This window comes from Balaenoptera borealis, assembly GCF_965194805.1.
Source record: "Balaenoptera borealis genome assembly, chromosome: 2".
Taxonomy (NCBI): Eukaryota; Metazoa; Chordata; class Mammalia; order Artiodactyla; family Balaenopteridae; genus Balaenoptera; species Balaenoptera borealis.
The window spans coordinates 77,895,784-77,918,592 of NC_138867.1; the positions used below are offsets into that span (position 1 = coordinate 77,895,784).

Below are 22,809 nucleotides of genomic sequence, written 5' to 3' on the forward strand. Positions count from 1 at the left end.
CTGTCATGGGATATTTGACAGGGTTTAATTTTTAAAGAAAGAAAATATTAATAAAATTTTGTTGAATTTGCTTGAGCAAGCTTTATTAAAATTCCAATGTTTTTCTGAAAAAAGAAATACTTTGCTCACAAATTACTCAATGAGTTGTTGCATGTTATATAGATTGTTGGGTTCATGTTTTCCAGGTCTTGCCTTTTCAGTGAAAGTTTTTGTCATCAAATTTCAGAAAATATTATTGGTTCTAAGGTGCTCCACCTGACACTGCTCAAATTTTTCTTTAATTTAGTTGAAAGTGAAGTCCGACATCTGAGTCAAAAGTAAGTTTTAATCACCAAAAAACATTTTTTCTATATATTGTCTTATGTACCATTTTTCTAATTATTTATCTACATATTTCTAAAAACACCTTGTTTTCTAGTTTCAAGTATATAGATTTATTTTAAAAACATATGTCTAGATTCAGTCCTTCAGTAGCTGTAAAGGTTTGTATGCTTTTTTCCTGTTTCCTTACTTCATATTTTTATTTTTCACTAACTTACACATTTGGATAGGTACGACTGTTTTTATTTTTCAGAATTTGTATATTTTTGAATTCTTTAGTAAATGAATGCTTAAGTAAAAAGCTATACCAGGTTTTAATACTGAATCTATAATATTTGTAAGTTCTGCATATGTTCTAAAACCTGCAGTTGCATTAGTGTGTACTTGTTGATGATTATGTTGAAATGAAGCCATTTAAAAAATTTTGTCCTTTATTATAACTAGATATTATAATCCTTATATATTAATAGACTTTTATATATTCAGAAATTGCTAGAATTTTTTTGTTTTATGACAAAATATTTTGCCTAATAACCATAATGATCAAATTAGCAGATATTATGCCTAGTAACTGTAGTGGTCAAATTGGCATAAAGATATACTTTTCATTCATATTTTTATTAGGTTGTATGACTGGTCAGATTCTCAGAGTCTGAAAATAACAGGAAAGGCAGTTCTTCTTGAAATCTTTTGGTCAGGAAGCGAGACCTCTGGGCTTTTGACCAAACCAGTAAATATGCTTTTGGAGTGGACTATATATTCTCACAAGGAAAAATGCAAGTCTAATGATGTAAGTAGGATTAATTTACAAATGAATATTGGCCTATGGAAAAAAGTATTTCTTTGAAGTATGCGTCTTTTTTCTTCCCTTTATTCTTTGAATTACTTGAAACAAATTAACATGCACCCAAATACATCGTTTTCTACTTCGTTTATCTAATTTTTAGGTAAAAGATTCTTACAGGCTGGTTTCATCATCTCACACTTGGCTATAGTGCTACATCCACATTTGGACAGTTACTTGACCATTACTGCTAAGAAATCTATAGTTACTTATCACTCTAGATTTTTTTATTTTTGTACATTTTAATTTTTAAGGAACTTGTGATTATAAAAGTTGAGTGAATCCATACAACTTTTTGGTGTACTACTAATAAAAAGTTCCACTTGTTTTTAAAAACACCTTTCTGGATGTTAAGAGTTATTTCCTGAACCATTTCTTCATAAGTAGGTTTTGCTTGTTGTTAGAAATTCAGCATGCAGTGATTTTAGTAGTATTATCTATATGAAGGGTAACTGGGAAAATTAAATGCAGAAAATACGTAAAGTGCATAGCAACATACTGCTCCACATTTTAGGTGCATAATAAGTGTTAGTCACCTTTCTTCTTTTCAAAATGAGCTGTTGGGGACTTTATTGTTTACACTTTTATATTATATCATTAATTTCTGCTCATTTTTTAAAATTCCTTTCTTTTACTTTCTCTTCTATCTTGAATATTTGAATCTTTTTTCTATTTAGTTTTTATTTCTAATATGTACACTTAATATAAATTGCCTTTTGAGTGGAACTTGAGATTCCTTGTGCAAGTTTTGATACTTTAATCTCTGGTGCTCTTATTGTTTTTTTCAAAGTGTTTTTTATTGTCAATTACAAATTCCCCTTTGATCCAAGAAATATTTTAAAAGAGTGTTTTAAAACTTCTAAATGGATGGCTTTTAGTTGTCAGTAGATTTTGTTTGTCTATGCTTTTGTTATTAATATCTAATAGTAAATTATAGTTAAAAAATGAGCCCTATATGATTTCCGCTTTCTGAAATTAACTCAACTTTTCTTTTTGACCTCATATAAGATTAGAGGCCAAATTGTATTTTCTCTGTTATTCTACATTTTTCTCTATCACCTATTAGGTCAAGCTTAAATGTTTTAATCAACTCCTCTGACTCTACCTTGGGTCTACCTTGGGAATTTGTTCTTTTTTTTTTTTTTTTTTTTTTTTACAGTGTCTGCTTTATATACAGTGATGCCTTCTTGTTATTCATGACTGATATATCATCATAATTGCTAGCTAGGTAATATATTCTTTGGGGATAGAAAACATAGTAGGTGGAGTGGAGACCTCTGCTGTTAAATAGCCATGAAGTCTCTTCTAGCTTAAGGAAAATTCTTACATAGTTTCTCTTCTAATTTATTTCCTCTGATCCTTTTTCGCTCCTCTACTTTTTAAGTTCCAAATGAACTTATGTCACACCTCCTCTTTGTATCCTCTGTGTATTTTACCCTCTCATCTATATTTTCCATTTTTTTCTATACTCGGAGCATTCTGGATAGTGTTTTCATCCAATTTCTAGTTCACTAGTCTCTTTTCCCCTGTATCTAATATGATAAACATGGCTATTGCATTTTTTATTTTTTGTATTTTTCCCAGTTTTAGACTTTTTCCTTCCAAATTACTGTGATATATTTTTATGGTTTCTGGTTCCCTATGAAGTTTTCAAGGTTTTCTTTTGTCTTTGAACATGGCGATAATAGTTATTTTACAGTCTACGTCTGATTATTCCATATTCGACGTTTTTGTGAGTCTGTTTGTATTTGTTGTTTCTGCTGTTTCCTTCTTTCATGTCTTTTATATTCTCTTGCAAGCTAGTTATGCTTGACTGTGTGCCATAAATTGCATTTGAAAAATTATTTGTAGAAATAGTTTGTGGCAAAGACACAGAATATCTTCCTCTAGCGAAAATTTTTGTTGTCTGGTTCAAGGGTTCCTGGATAGTCAAAGTAAAGTACAGGGCCACAGATACATGTTGTTTTGCTTCTGATTCATGCTTGCTTTGAGACTGAAGCCCTGCAGGGTGTCAGCATATTGGGCATTAGGCCTTGGGCTATGACTTTTATACTCCTTTTTCCCCTAGGCTCCAAAAACCACACTTCTGTATATCAGCTCTTTCTCTGGGGTCAGCAAATGTCCTTAGGGCAAAGTCAGCTAGCTTTGAATGCCTCACTTGGTTTTTACCTTCTCCTAGATCTTGGCTGAGCAATTCCTCTTAACTTTACTGAAGATGTTTTACATATTTTATTCAACATTTTAAGTTTTCTTCTATAAGATGGTTTATCTGAATTACCTAGGCCTCCATTATTAGAAACAGAAGCCCTTACTGATTTTTAAAAATTCTATTTAGGGAGTGTGTGAGGCATTCTTTAAAGAAAACATTCTTTTCAGGGCTCTTTTTTTTTTTTTTTTTTTTTTTTAATTGGCATTAAAAAGGGAGGATTGTTTCTGGGTATAACTAGATGTCTAAGCTAAAACTGATAAAATCCTGATTATCATCTGCCTTTTTTCTACTGTTTACACAATCGAATCATTAAGGATAGAAAATATTTCCTCGTTAAGGAACATTTCTTTTTTATCCATTTGATTATATAAATGAAATTGCTCTTTTATAATTGAAAACAATAATAAAACTGATGTTTTCACAGTTCTACTAAATCACCAAAGGACTACCACAGATAAGAATCTACTTAGGAAATACTAATGTAAATAGTAACAAATTCATACATTTTTAACTTGAAGATTTTTGTTCAGATTTATAAATAAATTTAACATTTGTGAAGCAATGTACAATAAATTGTAGCATCAGTTGTAATATGAGAACTGGTTTTAAACTTTGCAAATTAATATTTTATTTAACATTGGAATTGCTTAAATTCATATAAACTTTTTTTATTGTGGTACTTTATGTGTTAGAATTCATTATTGTACTTAATTAAATCTTTTTGGCAGTTTCCAATTTCAAGAATTCCATGCATGTTCACAGACATCATTTTCTGTACTGTAAAGCATTTGTATCTTGATTTGCTTAGTTGAAGCATTCAATTTAAGTCATTAGCTAAACAGAAGTCCTCAGTTTATGCTAATATTGTTTTGTCATAATGTCAATCAGAAAGTATTGCAGAGTGACACGGTGGCAATGAATTTCATTGTCATAATCTGAGAAAGCTTTGGGCTTTCCTTGGCAAGGAGCAGAGGTGGGATGTGTCAAGGTTATGGAGGAGGTACACATTTTATTAAGCTTGGTGGTTAGTTCTGCTTTTCTTTGTGATGTCCTTAAATGCTGTTTGTAACCATAACCCTACAATTATTGCTAGAAATGGAAGCTAGTTTCTGTTTAAAGATAAGGAAATTGAGGCTAAAGAGTATAAGTAACTTATTCAAGGTATCACAGCTTCTTAGGGCAAAACCTTGACTAGTGGCCAAGTCTCCACTGCAGCATACTTTCTCTTACTTCACATGTCACTGTTTAAAATAGGAAGAGGCACAGTATGTACATTATGTTTGCATCTTTCTGCCAGAGGTACTAGAGGAGCAGTTTGTCATCTATTGCTGTGGGATATTGTGGAAAGCCCTAACCTGGGAGTCAGAGGCCAAGAATCAAGTTTGTTCTGCATTATATACTGGTCAGTTTTTGGAAGATTGCCAAGTTTATAAACTGAGGGTTACTAGTCCTGGTAGATAATAGAGAACCGTATTGACAGAATGTCTCCTAATAGCCTTCACCTATTAGAAGGGAGATCTAAGGTAAATACATGTCATATGTGCAAATCATATCTATCTTTCATTTCTTTGTTAATTCTTAGGGTATTTATGTTCTGTTCTTTCAGCTTTAGCAAACATTTTGGTATTCCAAGAAAGCTTTTCTCTTTTGATGTTTTTTTTGCCATTTTCCCACTAATCCACTTCCAAAGCATATATATCCACGGTGCTAGAAATAGTAGCATTGTTAAGTTACAGTGAGTACAGTCCATAGCACAGTGTCTTGTTCCTATGGTTATAGTGAGTGTCATAGTTAAGAAAGTAGTGTAAAAGGATCCAAGAACCTGATTTGAAAGTATCTTTTTATATAAAAATTTTCTATGATGTATATGTGGTATGTGGTAGATATGTTTAGCCAATGACACACAGGTAGAATAACTTTGTCAAATTTTTTCTTACCATGGTAAAGGAACTACAGTCTTTCCTTGCAGGTACTGTAAGATGTACCTATCTCTAACTGCTTAATAACAATAATTTCAAGGTGAATTGAATAGTAAGCAATATTGATACTCATTTGTGGTGTCAGGTGCACGTGTACATATATTTGCATCAGGAAAGAGAGAAAGTCTTACCTGGTTTGTTTTATGTTATTTTTACTTGATAGAGTGCTGGATTGTAGTTTATATGAGGCTTAGCTCTATGGGCTAACCTCATCTTCCCTATCCAGAGTCTTAGGACCAGGGAGCTGAAGTAACCCTGATTGAGATGGGGGAATACTTTGAGAAATCAAAATGTAATAGTCTCTTGCTTTCTTCCTGAGAAGTGTCATTGCTGATATTCAGATATACATTATGTTGGAAGGAACATTCTGTGGCATGGATATTGACATGATCATTTGCTAGTTTAAACAGAGGTTTTCATTGTCCCTGTTTTATGTTCTCTTGATAAATTGAACCATGAGAAGTAAAATCGCTCAGAGTGATCATCTACATTTTGGCTTTGCAAAGAATGGAGTTGGCTTCCTGCAAAGTTCGTTGAAGACTGGCTAAGACCCATACTCAAAGGAGTTATTTCTGGTCAGCTGCAAGGCTTGACACCTGTCAGGGTCCAAGGGAGGTGCGGGTATTTCCCCAGCCTGCTGATACGGCCGGTCCTGCTGCTCACTTCCCGTGTCACACAACTACAACTGCAAGGCTTAAACTCAGCCCTCTAATCAAAGCAGGAGAAGGGGTCCTGCTGAGGCCCACTCATGAATCCTGACCTGACAGGATCCGGCTGTGGTCAGGGTTCCATATCTTGGCCCCTGATCATATCAGAAGGGCAGTGCTTCCCTAATCATGCAGCTTAAAAATCCCCTTCGTCCCATTCTTCAGATTCTCTCTCCCACATTCTGATATCCAGCCTTGCCAGAATGCCATGTGCTACCCAACAGTGTGGTAGGGCAAAAGGGGACCTAGGCACCTGTTGAGGACCCTGTCTCTGTGGGTTTTCCCTCAATAAACACTGTTTCAGTGGGCCTGATGTATGTGCTGCTTGACCATTTGTCCTTGTTTGTGCAACAACCCAAAAACAGCACTTCAGTTCTGAAATCATTTAATAGCTTCTTGCGCTAGGAATGACAGCTTAATGAAATGCTGTACATACCTATAAGAACCTTGTCTGCTGAGGGCAGGAGAAATAAATCCTGTAGTCACTGAGGGTTCAAAGTGCTGGAGATTTCTCTGTCAGTAATCTCATATCAGGTATAGTATGGGGCAGAACATAGCAGTTATCTATTTGGATATCATAACATTTATTAAAACCCTTTCACATGGCTTCTCCCCAACTGTTAATTTAGTGATTTTTTTCACACATCCAACACGCCTAGACAACAAATACCAAAAATGTAAGAATTTCAACTAGTTTTAATGTCATTGTGGAAAAGTGTTTATGTTTAAATCAAAGGTGTTTAAAAATATTATTTTCACACCTCTTCATCTTCATAGTTTATGGATTAGAAAGATATTTTTAAACACCAGTGTGAAGCATGCTTATTGTAAGTAAGGTTTGTGTGCCTTGCTGTATTTCTTACAGTAGTTTAATAACGTTAGTATAGAAATGATGATATAAAAGAATATGTATACTTTTAAAACTGATATCTATATCTCTAAGTTAGGTAATGGTATTTGATATAATTTAATAGTTAAAATTTGATGAGCCGATTTTTTTTTTTTTTTTTTTTTTTACAACAAAGTACAATCTTGCTTGTTAAAGCTTGTATGCATTGTGTTTTTCAAGTCTTTTTCTGGCGAATGCCATTTAGGGAAATGTAAAGGTTAATTTTATACATAAATTGTAGGGGTGGCTAAATCTGTCTCTTTTTTTATAGTCATATATTCTTGTTAACAGAAATACTTCCTCATTGTTTTAATGGAATTATTGCCTGACTAAAGCACTTGACACCATTGGATAAAGTTATCTTAAAAGTTTGTTACAAGCTATCCGTATATAAGTCCTGGAAAATTTGTTTTATTAACTGTTTTGTCATACAGATACAGATTTAGATGTAGATATAGAGCAGGGGAGGAAGGAGGGAAGGAAGGAGATGGAGAGAATGGAAAGAGGGAATTAGTTTGCTAGGTTTCTTAAGAATACCTTTTGGCATTAGCATACCCTGTTTTTTTAAATAGCTATGTTTTGCCTCAACAAGTATTCAAAATAATAGAAATAATACATTTCAGTATGTTTTAGTAATATTTTTCCGATCTCAATGTTAGGTCTTCAAGCATGAACTAGCTTACTTATTGACTGGAATTCTTGGAGCAGCAATAGATTATTGGATTGTCCTTGGTCTTAAGATGGGTAGAAATGTGATGCGACACATGTCTGATGACTTAGGAAGTTACGTTTCCCTTTCATGTGATGGTAAGTGTGTCTATGTTACATGAGCCGCCTTCCCCGCACACATCATTTGTTATTCAAAAATAGTATTTTGATGCTTTCATAAAAATTTAATATTATAGCATGGAAAATAGTACATGGAAATAAATTATTATATATTTATATATAATGTTATTAATGTTTTCCTTAATCCTACAACAAAAAATTAAAATTAAGCCGTTCTGTGAAAGTAAATATTTAGACAAATTTAAAATCAGTTTATTCTCTTTTCATTGAAGAGATAGATTTGCTTTTTTATGTTTGGTGTTTTAGAATCTCACATGGTAGAAACTATTTTCAGTACCTTTAATACTTCTAATCGTTCACCTAGAAAGCATTATCTGTCTGTAATGTTGTCTGCGCCATATGAACAGTTTGTAGGTCTCTTCCTGCATAAATACTTAACAGTATTAAAAAATGAAAATCTTTGGATCAGAATACTTACTATGTTATAAAGCCACTTGGATTAACTTCGGCTATATCACTGGTTAAAACATTTTCCCCCTGTACCTGTTGCTGTGTAATTTTTCTTATTATATAACAAAGAGCTGCCATATTTATTTTCCATTGAGTCTGGCGATCTAACAAATTAGCATGGATGAAGCAAATAAAAGTAATACAAATGTATAATTTTCTCACTCTTCCTCCTCCCTGCGTTATCTAATTTTAAAGTTTCCTCTAAAGTAATAGGAATATTATTTAAGCAATATGATGACAGAACTCATCTTCACATGCTTACCTTATGAAAGGTTCTACCTAACTCTTTTGGGTCTCTAGGCTTCTATAAGATTTTATGTGTACATTCTTTTTTTTTTAATATAGTTGATGTACAATATTATGTTTCAGGTGTACTACATGATTTGACATTTGCATACATTAGGAAATGATCACCACCATAAGTCTAGTAACGATCTGTCCACATACAAAGTTATTACAGTGTTATTAACGTTTATGTACATTCTTACACTTCAAAGCCAGTTTAGGGCCCTATGAACCATTTCCTTCTTCCCTCCCTTTCTTCTTTTCTTTCCTTCCTTCCTAAATTTCTAAAATGAACATATTTTAAAGCAAGTGAACTTTTGTGCCTCTCAAATATAAAAGATGATTTTTATATACTTAAAAATATTTTAGACTGCTAAGTAAGTATTCTGTTTTGTTACACATGTGTTTCATTGCATCTTGGTTTTATATAAAAGAAAAAGTTCTTGAATATGCTGTCGATCACTTTAATACTTTGAAGAGAGATTCTAGAATAGAAATCCAGGCTCTAACTGGGTTCAGGATTTATTCGATGATGCCCTCTGCAAAGAGAGGTCTCTTTTTATAGTACTGAAGTTAGAAGATTTTTATCTAAAGCATTTTATCTTCTTTTTTTCCTCTTTCTTTTTCATTGAGCTGAAGGGTGATTACTGTTCCTTTTGTGAAGTAGCTGTCCTTTGTTGCATGACTTTTTAACGTTTCTTAGCTCAAATTCAATCTTCCTTCAGAACCCTTTCTTATCATTTCTTTCCCACCATTCCTACTAGATCTTTTTTTTTCCTTTTTTTCCATTTTAGAAACAGCAGAATTCTGGCATTATTTGCTAGCATGGGAACTAAACATTCAGCTAAAAGGATTCCCTGTTTTCATTCCATAATGAAACTTCTTTGAGTTTGGGGACCCCAGGATAGAATTAGCAGTGCCTTTACAGACTATCAGTGTATTTACATGTGTTGTTTCCAGTGTGTATTGGTTACCTCTAGGGAAATATAACTTATCTTAGCCAAATGCATGAAATAATGAGCCTTGTGTTAACAAGGTTCTACTACATGTTATGCATCAGCTTTAATGCTTTCTTTAATCATAATCGAATGTCCCTTCACTTTAAAGCAAGGCATTGTTATCCAGTTACTCCCAGTTTTCACAAGTTTCAGCTCAACAAATTTGAGCCTGTGACTGACTTAAGCTAAAATTAGACTTTAATGTTACCATTGTAATCCTGTCGACAGACTGAGTGATTACTTTGCTCTCAATATGTTTGATCACTAATATTCAAAACTACAAGAGATTTAAACTATATCCCCATTTGAAATGTGTGTTTAAGCCTTTCCTTTCTCTTCTCAAGGCATACACAATTGGTTTCTTAGGCTTCCAATTAAGCCATAGATAGGCAGTTTTAAAAATTTAACATACATATCTAAAAATGGTTCAAATTAATAATCTTCCTAAATTTTTGTTAGTACATCTTGATTTTAAGCCTTCGTCAAGAGATAGAAATCAAGTGAATAGTTTATCCTTAAGAGAGCAGTAGCTTTTCTACAGCTAATATGCAAAGTTAAACTGTATAATACAGAGCTTGTAGAATAATACACTCATCCCTACAAGTGAACCAAGTGTTCTAATAATGTCCTTTTGGTCAATATTTTGCTCTTTTGATTGAGAACCATTTCTTTTTCTCTGTAGATACTCCATAGTTTGTATGTTTGTTTGTTTGACCATGTCTTTGCATTATTCTTCAGCTCAGTTAAACTATTATTTGCTTTTCCTAAGTCATTAGTAAAGGTGTTATAATTTGGCTGTTATATAGCTTCCAGCTGAAGATATTGGTCCATCTTTCTCATTTATGACAAATGAAGTTTTGGTTTTCTTCTAGTCCAAAAGTATAAAATACATATTGTGATACTACTCAGATTCAGATCTATTGAATTAATTTTAGTTTAGTAAAATTGTTGTTAGTTGTTAATTGTTTTGTAGAAAATTATGGCAGAAGATATTTCAGTAGATAAGTAAAATTCTTTCTTGTTTCCATCAGATCTCATGTCCAGCAGTCCCACATAGATGCCATTCTCTCTTGTTTCTAAACACTTTGAACAGAAAGAGTTTCCTTATATCCCCTTCTATATTTTAGCATCAAGATCTGAAATTTCTGTTTTGTGCCTAATTGAAATTCCTGATGTATTGGCTTAAAATAGGGGTTGACAAACTTTTTTTGATAAAATACAAGATAGTAAATATTTTTAGCTTTTCAGCTCTACCATCTCTGTCCCAACTACTCAACTCTGCCCTAAGAAAGCAGTGATACACAGTACATAAATCAACATGGCTGTGTTCCAGTAAAACTTTATTCATAAAAATAGGCAGCAAGACATAGTTTGTCAATCCTTAACTTCAGTTTATTTCTGCTCCTGTTTTCACTGGGAAGAAAACATGTCATCAGAATTTACTATAATATTTTTCACTTCTCTAGAGAACTTTAATAAAGCTTCCTTTGCCTTTCTCAGGCTACGTCATTACCTTTTCCTGAGAGTTTTTCCAAACCTTTATTGGCTTTTTTTTTTTACTGTCTATTTTAATCCCTCTCCATGCTTCAGACCTTTTCCAAAAATATACACTTTTATAATTTGACTAATCATCTCAATCAAAATGTTTCTGTTGCCTTCATTTGTTCAACAAATTTTTATTGGCATTCTACCAGGCATTGAGCTAAACACTTCATATACAGTGGAAGAGGGAAACAAAATATGATCCTTGCCTTTTTGGAGCTTTCGGTGGGAGAGGCAGACTGTAATTAAGTTAATGTAAATACATCATTTTAAAATGCTAAGTGCTCCAAATAAGAAAAACTAGGTGTTGAGGTGGATGAACTTATTTTATGTAGAGTGGTCATGGAGAGCAAAACCTGAAGGATAAGTAGGAGTTTGGCAGAGTCAGGGAAATGTATTCCATTCAGAAGACACAACATGTACTAAAACTCGGAGATAGGAAAGAGTTGGGCCTGTTTGAAATCTTTTGATGCCTGGCTGATGACAAGCAGCAAGGAGAAGAGTGGCCACAGTAAAGCCAAAAAAGTAGTAAAGGAGCTTGAGCAGGAACTTCTAAGCCCTATTTAGGGGTTAGAAACCATTTTTAAAAGGGAGTGGCATGATCTAAGTAACTTTTTTAAAAAAGATCATCCTGGCTTGGCTCTCCAGTTATTGCTATCTGCCAGTCATTCCTTCATTTATCTATTAAGTACTAATGTTTATTCTGTGCAAGCTACTAACCTACTAGCTGTGAGGGCAATAAAAATGATCCTGCCATTGAAGGTCTTAAAGTCCAGGGGTTAAGTTTCTTTCTTTCTTTTTTTTTTTTTTTTTTGTTTAACTTTTTATTTTATGTTAGAGTCTAGTTGAGTAACAATGTTGTATTAGTTTCAGGTGTACAGCAAAGTGATTCAGTTTTACATGTACATGTATCTATTCTTTTTCAAATTCTTTTCCCATTTAGGTTGTTACATAATATTGAGCAGAGTTCCCTGTGCTCTACACTAGGTCCTTGTTGGTTATCCATTTTAAATAGAGCAGTGTGTACATGTCAGTCAGGGGTTAAGTTTCTTAAGTTCTCTTGTTCATCTCTTATTGATCATTCCCTTCAAGTGTGTGTTACCTGGTCATATGTGGATCCATTATAGTTTGTATTTGCTATATCTTTAAAGCTACCAAATGTTATTTCTAGGTGAATAACTCCATTTAGAAGTTCCACTGTGGGCTCGTTGCTTTTGAACTGTACAGTACAAGTTATTTCTGCTTTGCTTTTGCCTCTGCTTAGAGTTGATACGTAAGATCAGTTGGTTGTAGTAAAGTCTGTGATGATAGATGTGCTTTTTTTTAATGTGTATAACTAGAGATTTAATATTGAAAAGATCTTTTGCTGCTCATCCTTCAGTTTGTTGCTTGCATAGTTTCAGATAATACTAGCAGCCTAGTAGGTTGTAAGTAGTCAGTTGTAACAAAAAGTTGTAAATAACTCCTTTCTTGTTTCCAATTCTTATAAATTATATCTCTGTTGAGGCCATATTTGGACAGGATTGTTTGAATTCAGCAACCATATGTCTGTGTGGGGCTAGGTGGGTCTATTTAACATCTGACTGGAGCCATTTGCCCATATGGCAGTCTGCCACAAGCAAGAACCTCAGATCTCTTTAGTCCAGGCAGTTTCTTTCTTAGCCTGGCCACTGTTTATGTTTGGGACCAGATAATTCTTTATTCTGAGGGGCTGTCCTGTGAACTGTGAATTGTAGGACAGTTGGTAGCATGCCTGGCCTTTGCCTACTGGTTGCCAGTATACTTCTCTCCCCAGTTGTGACAACCACAAATTGCCAAATGTTCCCAGGGGCAAAATTCCTCCTTAAACTGTTGTTCTTCTCCACACCCCACCCCCATCCCACCCCAACTCTCCTTCCCTCATTGAAAGTCAGGCAAGGACTGCAAGGACACCAGAGGCCCTAGCCTTTTGGGAAGGCATCTGAGAAGGACAGGATTTCACTGGGTGTCTGTGAAGTCTGCTCAGCCAAGGGAACTCAGCTCCTGAGTAAAGACTTCAAATTTAAGCTTTATACTGCTATTAAGTTTATTATTCTGTCCAACTTTTAAAATGTATTTTGACCTGTTATGTTATTTTGCTAATTTTATTGACTTTTTCTAATTCTTTATTCTTCCATTATTTGTAGTTAATTTTAATCTGCCTTATTGTATATCAACTTTTTTCATCCTGTTTTGCTTAATTTTAGCTTTTTTAGTATTCTATTGATTGATTGTTTATTCTTTACCATTCCAGTGTATTATCCATTCTGTTACTTAAGCAGAGAGTATTAATAGAGAAATCATAACATTAAATTTACAAGGGAAATAGTCACTTCAGTCCTTTATCACTTTCAATTCATGTATATATTTATGTATTTCCATATTATTGGAGAACTTGAGGATTTTAGAATGAAGAGATTTGAGACTGTTGGTGTGTTTGTTGTTTGTTTGTTTTGTCATTTAAAATTATACTCCTCTCCTCCACTTGGTATAATACAGTGGGTGCAGACTTCTAAGGAAATTCTTATGCATTCTCGTGTCTTACATTATCCCTCTTCTTTACCTTTCCTCCTTCTCTGCAGTGATAGGATTCATGGATGTTGTCGGGGAAAAATGTCTTCCTATCAGCTCAAGACTGATCAGTGCAAATTAAATACATGTGTGCCCATTTAAAAACCAAGTACCAGTTTTCCAAAGACACAGCCCTATTGTGGGAAGAGATCTTTAACATTAATTGGAAAGTATAGTGATAAAAGTCCATGTCTGTCTATCTATTCATATATCATCTATCCATTCATGTGTGTATATATACATATATATAAAATTTCAAGCCTTTTATTTAAAATAATAAAAAGTAATGATTGTTTCAAATGTGAGAACATGTGCCATAAAAATTTCTCTTGAAGGGCAAGGAATAGGAATATTATCTGTTTTTTGTGGTTTAAAATTATGTGGGTGAATCTTACTGGTATAGGAATCATCGTTTGAATGAATAAAGTCCATGAAGGAAATAGTCTATAGAAAGAAATTTTATAAGGTGTAGCAATAACTATATTTACTTCTCTTGTTTTCTATAGACTTTTCTTCACAGGAATTAGAGATTTTTATTTGTTCCTTTTCCTCCTCCTGGCTTCAAATGTTTGTTGCAGAGGCAGTCTTTAAAAAGTTGTGTTTACAGAGTTCCATTAGTATTTCTTCTGAGCCACTCTCTCTTCAGAAAATGGTAAGCACCACTCTATTTTAGTTCTTCTAATTTTTAAGAAGTAAGTTTATTAATTCAATTTTTAAATATTCTTAGTTATTCTAATAAATGGACAGAGCATATTAATCATAAATCTTTCAAACATATATAAAAGCAGGTAGTTTTCTTCCTCAAAATGGAATAATTAGTGAGTAGAAATTTTAATTACTTGAGAGTAATTAAGAATTGGTAACAGAATAATTATACAAGAATCTTTATATCACTTGCCACAGTACGTAAGATTATTATTTTGGAAAGACCTCGATCCAGAAACATTCTACATAGTATTTAATGGTATTTAAAAAGCAAAATTTGCAAATGATGCCAAAGGTTATTCCAGTTATCCTATGTATATACACATATAAATTGATTTGATCCAAGGTTTTCCAGTTTTATCTTGGCTATCTTTAGCCATTATTGATATCTAATATCTCCAGCAGTTTCTTCAACAAATGAGAAATATGCTTGTTAATAATTGGTCAGATTGGGCGAATACTGTTTGCAACAATCCTTGTCTTCAGTACTTTTGCGCTCCTCATTCCGTTCGTTCCAGACTTCTTTTCTGTTGAAGGAAGACATTACCAAAATGGAAATGACCAAATACCAGTTGTACTTAAACCATAAATACTAAAAATAGGCTAATTATAACAATTTGGGCATAAGATTCATCAAAAGAACTTTCCTAAATGAGTGTCAAATTTGAATTCAAAAAACTAATTATTTTGAAGAAGGCATTTTTCTTGTGTATGTCATATTGACTTAATGACATGGAACTAGCAGCTTTCTTAATATTTTAGCATGTTCATATGAGATAGGGTGGCAACCATAGTGATGAAACCAAGGAAATATAACTAAATTTAATGGTGAAATGAATCAAGTAATTTCTTTTTACTGTTTCCAGGTTTTTGTAGTTGAGAAAGCAATATAATATTATTTTGCAACAGGTATATTCCTATTTGCCAGCTTTGGGGAAAACTGGTGTGCATGGGACTGGAAAGATGCAGATACCAAAGAAAATAGGACCGCGGCCTTGCTTTGAATCTCAGAGGGCTTTAATAATGCTGAATGGTGCTAAACAGAAACAAGTTGAAGGGCTGCCAGAGTTACCGTAAGTGATGCTTATATACCAGCTATGCTTTGTTTTCGAGTGCAGCTCTTCTTCTTAGGCATTTCTTGAACTGTATCTTTATCTGAGATGTTGTCTGAATTATACTGATAGCAGAAAACTCAGTTTTATACCTATAAATGCACATGATCAACATTTTCACTTTATTTAATTCAAGGTACACACTTTCTTTCTATTAAGTCTTTTTCAAAAGAAATAAAACTCATCAAATTATTGTTCCACACAATTTTTGCCTTGTGATTTAAATTACTACTTGTATATAATATAGATGGGATTTCAGAATGCATCGCCATGTGAGATACTCTGAGTTGTTACAATAGCTCTCCCCAAATGAGAAACCTCCTCTAAAAGTATGCTATATAAAATTCAGAAAACCTGAAATCTTTTTAGGAAGAAGAGGATAGGATTAGAATATGAACATAAGAATAGGGAGTAGGGGCCTGCATTTTGATCTTAGCAGTTTGCTTTAGTCTCTCTGCCAAATATGGTTTACTTGGTCTCGTCTGCTTTACTGGACATTCAATATTCATAAACTTTTCGGTGGGCTGTTGGGTGCAAGGGTAATAAAATGAAAATGCATAAAATTTGTTTCTGTACAGTTGAAATAAATATAAAAATAGAAAGCAGTAAAGATTTGAATGAATAAGGGGGTTTAAATTAAAAGAAGGCTAGTTTGTTGTTTTTTTTTTTTAACTCACTATATAATTTGTGCTTCTACGCCTTGGTGAGAAACAAGCTTTCATTATGTCTTACTTTCTTTTCAGAGAGCTGAATCTTGCTAAATGTTCCTCATCATTAAAAAGATTGAAAAAGAAGTCGGAAGGAGAATTGTCGTGTTCCAAGGAGAATTGCCCCTCTTTAGTTACAAAGATAAATTTTCACAAGACTAATTTAAAAGGTATTCCAAATGTCTAAATTAATTTATGCTAGGAACTTTTCCTGGTTGTAGTCAGTATTTGCAAGTTTTACACACTGGCCCTGATGAATGCTTGAACTTAAATATTGGACTAGGTCCAGGAAATACCTTCCTGGAGAGCATATTATTTTTGTGAACAGCCATTTATACAAAAAAAAAAAAATAAAGTGTTTAATACCTGGTGTAATAGAGTATTCCTCCCTTCTTTTCTCCACCTGCCTTTTCAAATATTAAACACTGTGTAGCTTATGTTGAGCTCATTCCAGACTTGCCTGCCTTACTTTTCTATTCCACCTCAACCTGTGCTGCTTAGGATCAGTGTCTTGTGATTTGAAAGTATAATTCAGTCTTCATCTCTTTCAGTCCTAGACGTTTTGTGAACAAAGAATGAGAAGTAGGCTATGTTACATAGCTGTGTTAAGCATATGGACTCTTTTCTTCCAGGCATTGAGCCCAGACTATGAAATGTGCTTGGCTTTTGGTTCTAACTATACTGGAACCTAAGTACCTAAAGGGATGGAGTAACAAGAATAGTGTTGTAATAATTCACTCTGGCACTTCTTTTACTTAGGTACCCCTTAACTCAAAATTATAAATTACTTCCAAGAGTCTGTATCTGGCCAAAGTAAATTGCTAAGTCTCTTGTTTATGAGCTATATCGTGTTTTTAATACAAATATTATCATTATGGCACCAAGCTTTCATCATCTTTCAACATGAGATGAGTTTATAATAATAGCGTATCACAAATTCAAAATAAGTGCCCGTTTGGCTCAAAATATGAAAAATGTATTAAATGTGTACTCAGATATTAACTTCACAAAACAGTGTCCTTTTTCTTTGTTTATTGTGTCAGAAAGTAAAATGAATATGAATGGCTTTAAGCTGAACAGCAGAAGGAACTGGAGGGAGGAAGAGAATTGAGAAATAGTAGAGAAAAACTTCGAAAGCTTTTCAATGCTTGTTAAAGAAATGTTTTGGTAGAAGTTACAGAGATAATCTGTAAAACTGAACACTGGAAAAATGTGCTACTTAGTATTTTATAGCAGGAAAGAGTTTGATTCAGTATGTATTTCATTTGCTTTCAAAGCAGTTATTATGTTTTTTTAAATTCCCCTTACCTCAAATTATCACTTATATCTCATTAATCTTGCTTACAGCAGAGAGGGATGTATTCAATTTTAGGCAGCAGGCACTAACTGCACCCCTCCTAGAAAAGACGTTGCCATTCTATTTGTCATTCTTGTTCAGCTTTAAATGGTACTAGGGATTTTTTTCGTGTGTGTGCATGTGCGTGTGCGTGTGTGTGTGTTTATATTAAGATTCCCCCATTTCTCCTTCTCTGTGCTGCTGTAGCCAAGCCAGACAGCCTATTGAGAAGCAGCAAACCATCTGTTAATGGATTTGAAGTTCTGAATTACACTTGAGTGTGTAGAGGCACTCATGCTTAGCCAGAAACATTCATTTGAATTAAGCTATAAATGCTGTATAAAAAAGAGCCATACATTTAACGTAGGTTCATGAATAAATTTAAGAGAGGGCAATTGCACTTTAAACTTTTATTGCTGCAAAACCCAGTATATTTGGTGTTCTCTGATCATTTGAGGGTTTTATAGCAGGATTGAAACTTCAAACCTTGAACTAGGGGGAGACAATGCCTGTATTAAACCTTTAGTAGAATTTCATTGCTGAATTGCTGATAGAACAGAGAGGCTCTATGGATTGGTGGGGTTCCCTCCCCCCTCTTTTTTTTAATGTGAGAGATGTTTAAACCAGTCAAAAGGAAAACTCAATAAATAATTTTCTGGCATGGGGCCAGATCTCCTAGTTCATGCCCTTTGATTATTTTCTTTAGCTGATATCTTGTCTTCTCTGGAATAATCTATTAATTTTTTATGGCAGGAGAAACAGCCCTCCATAGAGCTTGCATAAATAACCAAGTGGAGAAATTGATTCTTCTTCTCTCTATGCCAGGAATAGACATCAATGTTAAAGGTAAGTTTTAAATCTTTGTTGTCTAATTCAATGTCTTAATATTTGTGATATTAAATAGTTTAATTTCAACATTAAGAAAAATCATTTAAGTATATTTACCTAACATATCTTTAAAGTATTGCTAGTAGCAAAACCAAGAAATTCATCACATATTGATGTATAATAGTGCACAACCATTTTTTGACATCTATATTTTGATCAGATCCCAACATCAATATTTTAAAATAGTTTTTAAATTATTTTTTACAGTTAGAAATATGATTACACCCTAGGCATTTTTATCAAAGCCTTCTATTTGTATATGAGGCACTTGGAAAGTCACACTGATAAGGGAAGTAGACTATCAATACTTCACTACCAAAAGTCCTACTTTTGCTGTTTTAAAATTTGCCTTGATTTCTAATTTAGACAATGCTGGCTGGACGCCTTTGCATGAAGCCTGTAACTATGGCAACACAGTATGTGTCCAGGAAATTTTGCAACGTTGTCCAGAGGTAGATCTGCTCACTCAAGTGGACGGGGTGACTCCTTTGCATGATGCACTGTCAAACGGACATGTAGAAATTGGCAAGCTGCTACTCCAGCATGGGGGTGAGTGCATTTATGCTAAACGGGCTATGATAAATTATCCAGTTTTTTGATGAATCCCTTAGAGGTAGAAAGTATTTTATATTTTAAGCACTATAAGGAAAGATGCCTTTATTACATTTTAATGAAAAAGTAAAGATGAAAAGTCTGCTAGAATGTAAGCACCTTTTATTTACTGAGGATAAAAGCCTTTTCATAACATGTATTTATTTATTGTATTATTAAGCCTTTTTACCTTTGTTACGAGAGTGTATTTTGAATTGGGTGTGTTGGTTTTTATTATTAATCCTTTCACTTAAAGTGTGTAATGTCTGTAAACCAGCCGTTTCTGAAAGCTTATTAATAAATGGATGTAAATGTTCAGTTGTGAGTACTTGGGTTTTTCATTCTTGTTTCATTTCCTATATATAACTGCTAATGATTATTCTTTTTTTTAATGAGTCATTTCTTTATAGACTACAAAAAAGACATCCTAGAATAATATCTTTTCTTCATTCACATTTTGTAGTCAATTAATAAGTTAAGTAGGAGGATTTCCAAATGATAATAACTGTTGTGCAGAGGGTATGTGATGGAAGTAACTTGAGCTTAATATTCATCTACTGCTTTTTCTGCTGATTTCTTATCTGATCTCTGCTTTCAGAACCCTTTTTTCCACCCCCAACTCAGTGAAATTCTTCTTATATCTGAACTGAATAATATAAATTTTATATCAAAGTGTTCAAAACTGATTTGCGTTTTAAAAGGAAAAACAAAGGAAAAGTGATGACTAGCTTATAATACACAAAGATTTGTATAAATTTCCTATTACTTTTATTTGTACTAAAAATACTGTTGTCTATTTATCCAGTAATTAAAGCTATTTGATTCTGCATGAAAATAAACAGCATATTTTCTTTAGCTATCTCTTTACTATATATCTATATCTATCTGTCATCTATGTGAGGAAGGCTCTATATCATGGTAGTTTAACATGTTTGGTTATTTATAGTCTTCTCCTGCCCCCTAAAGGCCTTAGTGTGTCTGTTTTACTTATACCATTTCATAATCAATGTATTTTTCAGTTCTTATACTTTTTTTAGTATTATATGTTTACAAAACCATACTGTTATATCTCCTAAGTGTTTTAGTTTTCTACTTAACTATGTATGTGACATTCCAAGCCAATATTTGGCTTTGCTTCAAGTGGTCTAAGTGATGGAAAAGCCATTATTGTATTAAGTCCAACTTTTCAGAAGAAGAAGGCATTATACTAACCAATGTGAATTTTTTTAGGACCTTTGGTGAAGAATAGTAAATTGATGAGTTCTTTGTCCTAAGAGAGGAAATCTACTTGTATTTGCATTTATCAAGGTCCTTTGGCCATCATCCAGACTTCTCTTTGCCTTAGGTATAATCTGAGTTTGGACCTGTCAGATGGTTTGACACCATCATTGTAGAAACTATATTATCTCCTCATTGTGAGTCGCTCAGTATTGAGAGCAATAATTTAAATTATGTTTCTAAAACCTTTGTTTACTTTTGGTATCTTGTGTTCATAATTTTGTTGTATTTTCTCTTTTAAACAGGAATTAACTTGAAACATTTTTTTTGAAATATCAACATAATGAAAATAAATCTAATTTTGATTTAGAATTTTTTCCATAAATTATACATTAATCGTATGTCATTACTGGTTGATCTTTTACATTAAATACATTTTATATCTAGGCCACTACATGTGTCTCATCAGATTCATCATTAAGAGTTTTAGCAGCTATGATCTGTAATCTCTGTGACAATAAGATCTGTGTTGTATGGTAGAATCTTCTGATTATGTCTGCTAGTACTCAAACCTTTATATCCCTTATAACATTTTTATGGCAAAGTACATAAATAATTACAGGACTTGACTGGCAGAGGTGCGAAGTACTCCTGTACTTTCCTGTGTGACCAAATACTGAGTCATTGTTATTTTGCCCCTCTCATATCATCCTTAACTACCCAGGGGATAAACTGTATCTTCAGTACTTTCTTAGTAGATGGTTAGATGGGTGTAGCTAGCATAGATGGATGAAATCTGAGTTTGTCCCAGAGCAGTTAATATTTACTTTTTGTGAATCAGTTACCTATACTAAAAATTGAACATAAGCAAGGATAATGAAAAACGTGTTCTGTGTCTGGGCAAAGTTTTGCAGTCTGCACTGCTACCATTGCCTATTAGCAATGGAAGGGGTCAGTACTTTTTCCGCTTGGTGATATTATGAAATACCTTTAAGGCTTTTACACAGAATTTAAGGTAAATGTATTTTTTTAAATTTCCTCCAGGAACACTGATATTCTTATTTGAAGATGACAACTTATTAAGTTTTATCAAAGTTTTTTTTTTTTAATTTATAACCATATATGTTATTTATTGAACTAAGGCATGTGCTTTTAGGCAAACCTGATTAGGCAATTGACTAGATTTTTTTTTTTTTCTAATGCACCTTTATTAGTCAGTTAGTATATAGAGCCAATTAATTATGTCAATATGAATTACTACAAAATATGACTGTAAACTGAGCCCTGGATCCTTTGGGGAAAAAAAGAGAGAGAAAATGGCTGTTACACTGCCAAAATAAGAATGTTTAACTCTTAACATTTTGCATGTTCTTTTTCACAGGCCCAGTGCTTCTGCAGCAGAGAAACTCTAAGGGGGAATTGCCCTTGGATTATGTGGTATCATCTCAAGTCAAGGAAGAACTATTTGCTATCACAAAAATAGAAGATACAGTGGAGAACTTTCATGCACAAGCAGAGAAACATTTTTACCACCAGCAACTTGAATTTGGCTCATTTTTACTTAGTAGGATGTTGCTAAATTTTTGTTCAGTTTTTGGTTTGTCTTCAGAGCTCTTCTTAGCTTTCAGAGGATTAACTCATCTAAATGAGCTGCTTATACCTTGTCAGAATTATAAGGAAACCACTAGTGCTCGTACTGACTGGTTATTGGATCTTTATGCTAGAAATATAAAGACATTGCAGAAACTCCCAAATATTCTTAAGGAACTCCCTGAGAATTTAAAAGCGTGTCCTGGAGTACACACTGAGGCCTTATTGGTGACATTGGAGATGATGTGTCGGTCGGTCACTGAGTTTTCATGATGATGCCAGAAAATATGGGTCAGCTTTCTAAACCTGCTCAGCTTGCTTTGTCATTTATTAGGGACTTCATAGCTTATTAACAATTATAATTTCATTTATTTATTGACAGAATTTGCAGCCTTGCTGAATCTTAAAAGCACTTAAAGAACTTATCCAAAGCTATAGTATAGGCTTCTTTTTCCAGTGTGTAGAATTTAACTCAAAAGTAAAACTTAGTTTTGTTTGATATACATTGCTTTTATTAATCGTTATTATTTTTTGTTCTATAAGTCATATTATTTATTTATATTGTACATGTAAAATTTTTTAATTTAAATATTTTTTCAAATCAAAATGTAATGTCCTCTCTTCTAGGTGTTCTGGGTCTTAGCATCATGGCAAGAATATTCATGCAAATGTGCACCTATAAACATGTAGCTCCCTGTTTCTTCTCTGTAGGCTGTTGGAATAAAATACTCAGTTTTATGTGTTTCTAAAATAAACATTTCACAATTCACAATAATATATTCTTTTGGTTTTTAAATTTAGTAAATGTGCTAATAGTTTGATCCCTTGATCTATTTTATTTTAGCAGTTCCTATAGAAAGTGTATTTCTACTCCATGTAACCACTATTCTGTAAGTGAAAACATTTTGCTTCATAATGTTTTATTAAATATTAAGATTATAAATGACAACAAAGTAAAGGATTTGAGATTATCTAAAATCTTAATGTACAGTATGAATTT

General features: G+C 33.2%; 1 protein-coding gene across 1 annotated transcript in view; it reads left to right on the forward strand.

Moving 5' to 3' along the window:
• SLF1 (SMC5-SMC6 complex localization factor 1) overlaps positions 1-22,584 on the forward strand; it is a 59,813-nt gene extending 37,229 nt beyond the window's left edge. The window contains exons 13-21 of the mRNA XM_082375491.1: positions 186-317; positions 946-1,111; positions 7,609-7,756; positions 14,169-14,314; positions 15,277-15,440; positions 16,223-16,356; positions 18,276-18,368; positions 18,777-18,959; positions 21,601-22,584. Of these exons, the coding sequence (XP_082231617.1) occupies positions 186-317; positions 946-1,111; positions 7,609-7,756; positions 14,169-14,314; positions 15,277-15,440; positions 16,223-16,356; positions 18,276-18,368; positions 18,777-18,959; positions 21,601-22,082 (1,648 nt within the window). The 3' untranslated portion in view covers positions 22,083-22,584. The remainder of the gene's footprint in view (positions 1-185; positions 318-945; positions 1,112-7,608; positions 7,757-14,168; positions 14,315-15,276; positions 15,441-16,222; positions 16,357-18,275; positions 18,369-18,776; positions 18,960-21,600) is intronic.
• The last annotated feature ends 225 nt before the right edge of the window (positions 22,585-22,809 follow it).